Genomic DNA, 11,020 nt, shown 5'->3' with positions numbered 1-11,020 from the left:
TTGCAGAGGGCGTTGTGAGACCTGCGGTAAACAATGGGAACTTTCTCCTGCGCGGGGGGTGCCGCTGCCTGCTGGCCTGCTCCGAGTGGGACGCGGGTGTGCGAGGTTGGCGCTCCCCTGAGCCGCCCCTGCCTCGGGGGTGACGGTTAACGCGCTTGTTTTGGCAGAGACCAGCTGCTGGATGTAGAAGGGGAGTAGGACGTGCGCTCGGAAAATGCCTCTGAGGGACAAGTGTTGCCAGACTGACCACCACCACCATGGATGCTGTGAGCCAGGTATGGTGCCCTGTGATGCTTTGGCTGTCTTCCTCGCCTCCTTCCTTAAAAGCTTGTGGAAACTGTTGTGATGATGCGAATGCACATTGTTACTGACAGGTTTGGGTGGAAAAAGTTTCTGGAGTTTGTTTGGAAAGTGTGGGTTTGGTTTTTTCTTTTTGTATCCGTGAACTGTCACGTTAAAACTATTTCAGGAAGATAATTTCTGAGTTCCTGCAGGATGTGCAATAATTGTCAAGCCACCACATGGTAAATTTAAGCAGCGAAAGGCAAGTTCAGTAAAACAAATAGCCTTTTTGTTTCTAAAAAGTGTAGTAGTCGTATTTTTTTGTAAAATGACATTTCTGGCGCTCTCTTGCATTCTCTGAGTATGGTTTTACTTTACATCTTCTCTGGTGAGCTCTGATGGACTTGAAGTTCTTGCTCTTGGAGAATAAACCAAACAAAATCCCCAATCCTGAAACGGCTGTTTGCATTCCACTGCTGTGTGATATGGAAGATGACATCAGTATAATGAATACTTTGAAGGTTCAGCCAACTTGCTAGATTTTTTGGTAATTGTTCTGCCTACTCTTGTAATCGGTAGCCTAAAAGGAAATTTGGCTCCTTTCTCGTTGGCTTGTTGTAGAGTTTGTTGTTTGGATGCTTTCACTTTTTTGGAAAACAAAGGCATCAGTTTGGGGAATTAATAGTTGCAAGCGTGAGCCTGGCGACTTTGATAATGCTCCTTTAATTAAATGTAATTTGAGAGTAGTAGAAACATTTCTTTGTGTTTAAGATGAAATGGTTTTGAGTGCTAATGCTTTAAAAAAGCTAAAATTCTTTGCTTGTCTTAAAAGTAACAGCAGTGTGTTATGTCTGCTTCACGTACATCACTCCTCTTGATGTCAGTGGGTGTTGCACACGCATATTAAAGGCAGTATGCAATCCAAAATATACTATTTTGAAGAATAGGGAATATGCTAGTAGAATACAATATGTCATTGTGTTAGAGATCCCCAAACGATTAGCTGATTTGTAATGGTTGTTATGTGTTCGTATATATAATAGTATATTATGGGGCCAGCATAGTTGGGTGCAGTGTTCTTTCTTTCCAATGTTCAGCTTGAATTTATATATAACTTACGTCTCTTAGAACAACTTTCCTGTCAGAATGTGTTTAATCTGTTTGCACTTAATATCTCTAAATAGTTTTATACTATGCCTTTTACTGCTCTTTATCAAAAATAAATTTCTTAGTGATGCTCAGTGCTTCATTTAAAAATGGAAACTTTAGAATGGGGTTAAAAATCAAACCAAATGGATAAGGTAGTCGATTTATGAAGCGCAAAGCTAGTTTGTTTGTCAATAAGAAATTTAAAAAAAAAGACCTAACTAGTGATTTTAATAATATAACTTAAGTGCTCTTATTCATTTAAATTTTGTTTTCTCTCTAGGCAAAGCCTAATTGCCATGTATGCATATACAGCAATGGAATGCTATCAGTTTTCATATGCATAAATACTGTATATTGGAATAAATAGTAACCATCCTGATCAGTAAATGTTTTAGTTTCAGTAGATTTTTACAAAGAATGTGATGTGGGATGAAACTTCAGAAATAAGGTATTACTTCAGGCATTTGCTTGAACCAGAAACATTTCTGGAATGTGGTTTTATTGGTAAAAGTATTATAATAGAGATTTTTGGTATATACTAAGTAGTTATGCTTGTGGTTTTTCTGATCATTGCTACTTTAAATTTGGATTCAGTGCTTAGATGTGTATGGGCAACGTTGAAATCACATAATATGCTGTGAAGTACAGTAGATGGTAATGCTTTTTTGTACATCTGCTTCAGTTTGAATGATGGTAGTCAAGGGAATTGTTCTGGGCAATTGCTTTAATTGATGGAAATTTCTAGTGAGTTGATTTGGTTTTATGTATCTATGTTTTTGTTTGATACATGTAGATTTGAATATGCGTTTTCTTTAAATAATCAAAATAACAGCAAACTGTCAGAAGGCATCATGGGTGGAAAAGTCAGTATTGACAGTTTTTAAATTCAGCATAGGTGAAAATTTCTGGGTAAGGCAACTTCTACTCTTGTCCTGGCCTTTCTTTTTGGCTAGTTTACTCTATTCACAGAAAATCAATAACTTAATAAGCCATTAGAGAACACTCCGGTGATTTTTTTTTTTAATTATCCTTTGATATATTTCAGTGCATCTGTTGGAACCTGGTGATCCTCCGTTACTACAGCAGCCCCTGCAAACATCAAAATCTGGTATTCAACAAATCATTGAGTGTTTTCGATCAGGTATGAAACTGTGGCTGACTGAAGAAGTTCATTGCCTTGTTATAAGAGTTATGTATATTTAATATATTAAAATAACCAACTCCTGACTTTTATGTATTTGCAAACTATTTGCAGGTTTTTGTAGTTAGGCTGTTCCTTTTAATAAGGGTTTTCATATAGATTAGTAAAGACACAGCTCCTGCTGTGTAGTTTTCTTTCAAAAACATTAAAAATTAGTTTGTTGTTCTGCTTGGTGTCATCCCTTCTGCTGTTATGAATGAGTTTATCCTAAAACTCTTGAGATGAAGAGAAAATTTAGTGTTTACCTTGAACTGTTTAGGCTTGCTTTATTGTGTTACACTTAGGGTGTTCCTTGATTGTTTTGGGGAGTTTCGATACATGACAATGAACCTAAGAATAACAACAGCATTTGAGTGCGCATGCCGGAGACCATTGAAACCTGTAATTGTTTCTAGCTGTTTCTCTGCTTAGAATCACAGAATGCTTTGGGTTGGAAGGGACCTTAAAGATCATCTAGTTCCAACCCCCCTGCCATGGGCAGGGACACCTTCCACTAGACCAGGTTGCTAACGCTTCTGATATGGCAAACCAAACATTTTGTTTTCACAACCCTTGGTGCAAGAACACAGCATTAGTGCAGAAATTAAAGTGATGTGTTTAATGCTACTATCTGTGTTTCTAGATTTTTCCACAAAGAGCTGTTATATATATGAAGCGTTTCATGTATAAATCATCACTGCTATGCAATGTGATGCATGTCTCAGCCGAGTCTTTTAAAAGGGCATGGTATCTAAGTACTTCACTTGCATTTCAACAACTTAACACAAGAAGGAAAACTGGATGTGAGACTCATCATCAGTAGCCTTTTTTTGGTTTGGTTGAGATTGCCTAGGGCCTCAGACATGCGTGGCAAGCTTCTTTCGCTTGAAGCAGATTAATGAAATCTCTGCTGGTAATAGCACGAACCAATTACAAGTACTCTGTCTCTGGGCTGCTTCCAGATGGTCCTCACTGGCAGGTGTTGAATTGATAGCTTACCTTGACATCTCCAGTCACCTGCACCAGCGAAGTTGGACAGACAGCAAAAGGGCTTAGACCAAGGTTTTACTGGTTAGTTTTGAACACAGTATTAAGAAAAGAAACTATTTTGATTCTTGTGGTAAAGAAATAGAGATTAAAGTTAGAGTATTTTCCATAGCAATTTAAGTGGTTTTAGCAGAAGCTTCTGTCCTCCAAAGCAATAAGAATAACAGATGGATTTGAATCTGAATTTTTTTTCTAGTGATGAAATTGCTTGCTGAAGGTGTAAACTTTGGTATTTCTGCCAATGACGTGTTTGTAATCACCAATGTTCTGTACTCATTTCTTGTAACTGGGATGTTATTCTAGCGGCAGCATTTACAAATATTAACAGAATTTGACAAAGTATCACCTGCCCCAATTAGATGTGCTTGTACTCTGCCCCTGTACTCTGCTCTGGTGAGACCTCACCTGGAGTGCTGCGTCCAGCTGTGGAGCCCTCAATATCAGAAGGATATTGACCACTTGGAGCGAGTCCAGAGGAGGCCACGAAGATGATCAGAGGGTTGGAGCACCTCTCCTATGACGAAAGGCTGCAAGAACTGGGGGCCTACAAGGGCGCTGGGAGAGGACTTTTTACAAGAGCGTGTAGTGATAGGACAAGGGGTAATGGGTATAAATTGAAAACAGGGAGGTTTAGATTAGATATCAGGAAGAAATTCTTCACAGAGAGGGTGGTGAGGCACTGGAACAGGTTGCCCAGAGATGTTGTGGATGCCCCATCCCTGGATGGCTTCAAGGCCAGGCTGGATGAGGCTTTGAGTAACCTGGTCTAGTGGAAGGTGTCCCTGCCCATGGCAGGGGGGTTGGGACTAGATGATCTTTAAGGTCCCTTCCAACCCAAACCATTCTATGATTCTATGTAATTACTAAATAGAGAAGGCTTTGGTAAGCTGGAGGCAGCATATGCTGGCAGGAGACTGCTCAGTGCCCCAGTCTGCAGTTGGTGAAGGAGATGATTATTTTTTTCCTCTGCCTTCTGTGTCCACAAAACTAGTGGATGGTTTCAATTTATTTGCTGTTTCCAGAAGTCCCTAAAGGTCTACAGTTTAATTCAAAAGGACCAATTATTTTTCACTTCCAATGGTGAAAATCTTCATAGCTGCATAAGGATGGTTTGAAGAGTAACTACCATGTCATCTAGTCTGACCTCCAGTAGGTCATAAGTTCTTTAATCTCATCCAGTAATTCTAAAACCAAATAATTTGTATCAGACAAAAACATTGCAGTTCTGAATGGGAAGAGACTGAAATATCAGTGTAACAGGAGAGAGAATGAGGGACTTGTGTGTCCCTTGAGTGGGAAGTAGTGGAGAATTGCATGATTTTTTGTTTGTTTGGGATAGGGGTTTGTGGCTAGGGCATGCATCAACAGCATGGCCATATTTGGGCTTATTGTGTGCTATCGCCAAACTGGAGGCCTTTTGTTTGAATTACAGTTTGGTAACTTGCTGGAATTTTATCTACATGGAGCATCTTCAGTTTTGTTCAGCTGGGTTTTTGTCAGTGGTTTTCTTTATATGCAGAAATTCAAACATTGGTTGGTGATATCCGAGTAAACAACTTGCTTTTGAGGCAACTCTGTACAGTTCTTATATTTGGGGTTTTCGCTAAACCTAAATATTTGTCCAGTAGCCTGTCTGTAAAAAATGGATGGAGGTGAGCAACACTTGAAGGGAACAGTGAGAGGAAAAGACAAGCTAGGGCTGTGGCCCAGGAAAGACATAGGTGGGGACAGAAACTGGACAGTAGCCTCAGATAGTCAAGTTTTGGGCTCATTTTTAAGCAGCTGATGAAGAAGAGATCGTGCTTTGCTAAAACTTAGTTATAAAAAGTTTTGTAGTACTACTGTTACACCAAGAAATAAAAAGTTGTCATGGTAAGACCTATTTGTGTTGAAGAACTATTAGTTGTTATGAAATTATTAATATTTGAAAGTTTTGTTTCGGAAATAGTTCTGCAGTGTGAGTCTGAGTTTGATCTTTAAAAGGAATTGTTAATGAAAGTGTCTTCAAGAAGAAAACTTGAACTTCTATTCAGCACGAAAAATGTCTTGATGTAATTTCGTAGTTGACTGACTTTATTCTTGGTCCAGTTTCATTGTATTTTTGCTTGTTGGACTAATTTTGATTAGTAGGAGCTTAGAGTATGCATCATAAACTTATAGTGCAGTGGAGTAGCATTAGCACAAGATGATGTTAAAATTGTCATGTTTTAAAACATTTTCACTTTTGTGGGATTATGTGAATTAAAAGATGAACAGAAAAACCTTCCTTAAGTGTAAGATTTTTTTTTTTTTCTTCCCCATTTACAGGAACAAAACAACTTAAACATATCTTGTTAAAAGATGTGGACACCATTTTTGAGTGTAAATTGTGCCGGAGTCTCTTCAGAGGATTACCAAATTTAATTACCCATAAAAAGTTTTATTGTCCTCCAAGTCTCCAGATGGATGATAGTAAGTGGTGCTAATAGAAATATTTAATAAAGTTATCTGGAGTTGAGAACCTTATCTTTCTGTACCAGAAACAAAATGCCGAAAAAAGAAGTGGAATTACATTTCAGCAGTAACATTTGTAGGTCACTTTTGTGGTAGTAAATAAGCTACAGCAGTGACTTAATATGCATTAACAACCAAGACCACGTCAGTGTCATAATTTGACAGCTAGTTTATACATCCAGCCTTTTAATGAAGAATGTCACTGTTAGTACTTTTTATTCCTCCTTCCCCTTTTTCTTTCCTGTCTTGCCCTCTTTACCGTGAAAGATACAAAAGTTATGCCAAAGGACTGGGAAGGTCCTTTGGAAGGTGTGGATCTAACAAGGCTTTCCAATTGTAGATCAGCATAGTTCTGGTGGACTTCAGCTGAATCCTGTAAAGTCTCCTGGATCAACATCCATAATTTTCTCCTGTACTTGTGAAGCCCTCAGTGTCACAGACTCATGACTTCAGTCTTACTTGTTACGAAACACAGATTAAAAGTTCACACCTGCTTCAATAATACTATCTCTTTCCCACCACCTCAACTTACCTTAATGCTACTTTAAGATACTCTCTGTGATCGTGCCTAGCCCACCACCTTTGTTGTATAAACTTTATTATTGAAAGAAAGTAACTTAAATGATAAAGGGAAAAAATAAAAATTTATATTTTTATGTGAAAAGAAATATTTTAAAGTTTCATTCCAGTGATGACTTTCTTGGTTTGGGCAAAGGAGAATAATTTGGAGATGTGCAAGCAGTCAAAAATGTTTTGTAAAGCTTTCTAATTAACTTGATCTCTTGACTAGATCAGCATAGGGATGGTGAGGATTTTTCTTTCATGATTAATGCCTTCCTGCCTCGGTATTTCAAAAACTAGGAATGAACAGAGGTTTACGTAGGTGACTTCCCACATTGTGTGAGCTAGTGCTGTGGAGGAGAAGGTGTAAAGACTAGTACTGTCACCTTCCTTAAATGAGTGTGCTTGGCCAGTTGCAGAGCATCGCAGAGCTTCTCGGTGACAAGGGGGGAGTTGTATTTTCAAAGCAAGGTTAGAAGTGCATCTGAGTTGGATGCATTTTCTAAGCAAAATAAGATTATCCTGCGTAAAGACTTCCCATCCAGCTCCTGACATTCTAGCCTTCACTAAATGAAGCCTTCATAAGCCTTCACTTAGGCTGCTTACCTTTCCTATTTCCCTGTTCACTAGGAGTGCAAATGAAGGGAGTAGTACTACATGCTCTGAATAAAAATATATAAATACTTAATTTTGTATAAAATTATGATGATTATAAAGTGGGAGGTTTTCTTTAATAAATAAAAAGATAGTGTACAAGGGATAGGAATGAAAGTTCAGCATTCAATGGTAAAAAATTTCAAAGACTGTTCCCTGATGACTTTTTTTTTAAGTAGTATTCTGTTAATGTGCTCATTAAGTTGTCTGAAAAGATGCTGTAACATAGGAAGAATTTTTATCTTTGGTTAAAAATTACACAGGTAGTCCCATTTGAAACTGACTGCAAAAGGTGTTAAAAATTCAGTGTTAAAAGATGGGTTCTGAGCAACAAAATGGCATGTTTCTTGTACTGACACTCTTTTCATGTGTTGCTGTCAGTGTGGGAGAAACAACCCTAAGTGTGTGTTTTTAATCAGCTTTTACCCAGAATCACATCTTCAGATCATCGTGGATAATTTTGAACTGTATCGTCTCAGTGCCTCGCCTTTTTGCTGTAGCAGCTTGTCATCGTCGTTATGCCGGTGCAGATCCTTAGCCTATCATGCTGGGAACTGCATCACTGAACTGATTTGGCACTGAAAACCAGATTGCTGAGGCCTGTAGAGTCATGAATGACATGAAGATAAATGGGAACAATAATTTTTTTTTTTTTTCATAATAGAATAGTAATATTGTAGGGTATCTAGCAAAATTACCAGAGAGTAAAATTATCAGTATTTCTGGTAAAAAAGACAAAAAAACGTGCTTAACATTGTGGTAGCCAAGAATATAAGTTCTTCAAAATCATTTGAATAAACTTTTTGGAAACTTGTTGTATTAAACCACGACTTTAAAGGCAAACAGCTTGAGAAGTTTACTGGCGTGAGGCAAACAAGGAGAATCCCTGTATCTTCCTTTCTTGCTTTTTAAGTCTGCTCTAACTCGTTACCAGGGCAGAATACAGGATGAGCCTTTGGTGAACCTCAGTGAAGTTATTCTTAAAATAACTTCTTTGGCTCACTTTTTATTTGAGAAATTAATACAGTTTTTTTTTTCTCCTGAATAATACAGGATTTTTCTGTCCCTAACATTTACTGTCTTACTGGATCACTGAGCCTATTAACTGCTTTGATATTACTAGAAGCTTTCCCTGCCCCAGAAGTTAAATTCTCTCTTATCTACTTGTATCTTCACTCGGTGTTCAGGTTACACAGATGTTTCATTTTTTCTTAAGAACCTTTCAGCATTCACAGAGAAGAGCTTATTTCCAGAATTGGGTTCCTTTGAGACTGCCTGTTTCCAGTAGTAGGAAAATCAGTTTCTAATGATTCTTCAGGCTTAGTTGCACACCTGCAGAACAAGCTCAGTCATATGACATTATCTTTGCAATTGATACAGATTTTTAAAGATTGGTTTAATTCCAGGCAAATTAATTTTTAGTTTAGATGGCTTTCACATGAGCATGCTCGAAGGGTGTACTTCCAGTATTGGATTTTAATTAAAAAAATAACTTGTATTGACGTGATAGTAATGATGACTGAAAGCCTTCAAGTGGTCAGAAAAATAGTGCAAATACAGGATTTGTGCAAATTTCGTGACCAAATTGTCACAGTGGATAAAAGATACTTTGAAATTTAAATAATGTGAAATTACCAAATCATTAAGTAATACTTCTGTTTCTTTTCACAGACCTCCCAGATATAAATGATAAGCAGAGTCAAGCCATAAATGACCTCCTGCAAGCAATCTATCCAAGGGTGGATAAACAAGAATATGTAATTAAATTGGAACCTATAGAAACTAATCAGAATGCTGTATTCCAGTACGTATCAAGGACTGATAGCCCAGATGAGAACACAGAAAACAGTACTACTCCTGATCAAGCTCCAGTACAGGTACAGGAACCCAGCGCTGAGCAACCCAAGACTGTTGCAGCTCCAGCCCCAGACCCAGCTGGGGACACTGCAGAATTACCTCCTGCTGATCCTGTTGTGAACAAGGTGATGGCCACTCCTGAAGAACAGCCTCCAGCAGTAAATCCTGAGATGGACTCTCTGGATAATTCTGATTTTGGCCACCAGTTGATATGTTGCCTTTGTAGGAAAGAATTTCATTCCAGACGCAGCGTACGCCGGCACATTCGAAAGGTGCACAAAAAAAAGATGGAAGAGCTAAAGAAGTACATAGAAACAAAAAAGAAACCAAATAAGTGCTCTGCGAAAGGACGAAATAAGAATGTTCTCGTATCACTAGGTAGAAGTTGTCCTGTATGCTATAAATCATTTGCTACAAAAGCCAACGTACGGAGGCATTTTGATGAAGTTCATAGAGGATTAAGAAGGGATTCCATTACTCCTGATATAGCTACAAAGCCTGGGCAACCTTTGTTCTTGGATACAGTTTCTGCTAAAAAATCTTTTAAGACCCGAAAACAAAAGTCGTCTTCAAAGGCTGAATACAATTTAACTGCATGCAAATGCCTTCTGTGCAAGAGAAAATATAGTTCACAAATAATGCTGAAAAGGCACATGCAGATTGTTCACAAGATAACTCACTCTGGAAAGAACTCTAAAAGAGAGAAAGGACCCAACAATACTGCCAATGGCACAGAAATAAAAGTAAAAGGTGAACCAGCAGATTCTGTAGAACCTTCACCCCCTTCCATTGCCCTTTCTCCGCAGAATGAATTAAAGGGAACAAATCATTCAAATGAGAAAAAGAGCACACCGTCAGCGCAGAAAAATAAAGTTAAACAGGACCCTGAAAACCCTAAATCAACCACTAAGTCAACCTCTAAATCAACCACTAAATCAACCTCTAAATCAACCAATGCATCTGCTGCAGGTGGCCAGCAAAAAACCAGGAAGCCAAAACTTTCAGCTGGCTTTGACTTCAAGCAGCTTTACTGTAAACTCTGTAAACGCCAATTTACTTCCAAACAGAACTTGACAAAACACATTGAATTACACACAGATGGAAATAACATTTATGTTAAATACTACAGGTGTCCACTCTGCTCTTACGAAACACGTCGCAAACGGGATGTGATAAGGCATATAACTGTAGTTCATAAAAAGTCACCACGCTACCTTGGGAAAATAACTGCAAGTTTAGAAATTAGAGCAATAAAAAAGCCAATTGATCTTGTTCTAAATAAGGTGACAAAAAGAGGCCCTCAGAGGGATGAAACAAAACAGATTAGTTCAAAACAGGATGTCACCTCTAATTCTCCCAATAAAAAGTACGAAGGGGCTGATGTTGGCATTGAAGTAAAAGTAACAAAAAACTTTTCTCTGCACCGATGCAATAAATGTGGGAAGGCGTTTGCCAGAAAAGCTTTTCTAGAACATCATAAGAAAACCCACAAAGCAAATGTATCTCATTCACCTGAAGAGAATAAAACCAAAGGCAGAAGTACAAGATCTAAAGCTGTTGTCTGGTGAGGAAAAAGAAATAGTGTTTTGTCTTTTTTTTTTTTTTTTTAAAGAAAAAGAACAAAACCACAGCCTTTCTTTGGTGTTGTTCATTTATTACTGAAAACATAATTTTCTATAGATTTTATGGGTGGTTTAGCGGCTTCAATACTAAGGTAGATGTCAAATTTGTTTCATAAATTTTGTTTCTAGTGTTTTGGAAAAGAGTTAATTTCTGAAGTTGTCATTGTAGGAAGTT

General features: G+C 38.0%; 1 protein-coding gene across 1 annotated transcript; it reads left to right on the top strand.

Moving 5' to 3' along the window:
• The first annotated feature begins 175 nt into the window (after nucleotides 1–175).
• Nucleotides 176–10,791, top strand: ZNF800 (zinc finger protein 800). Its single transcript, XM_010158774.1, has 4 exons — nucleotides 176–275; nucleotides 2,477–2,572; nucleotides 5,966–6,109; nucleotides 9,038–10,791. The coding sequence occupies exons 1-4, from the start codon at nucleotides 215–217 to the stop codon at nucleotides 10,789–10,791; spliced, it is 2,055 nt and encodes a 684-aa protein (XP_010157076.1). The 5' UTR covers nucleotides 176–214.
• Nucleotides 10,792–11,020: the final 229 nt, after the last annotated feature.

The sequence above is a fragment of the Eurypyga helias genome, unplaced genomic scaffold, assembly GCF_000690775.1.
Source record: "Eurypyga helias isolate BGI_N326 unplaced genomic scaffold, ASM69077v1 scaffold7449, whole genome shotgun sequence".
NCBI classification, from domain to species: Eukaryota; Metazoa; Chordata; class Aves; order Eurypygiformes; family Eurypygidae; genus Eurypyga; species Eurypyga helias.
This window is presented reverse-complemented; position numbering and strand designations above follow the sequence as displayed.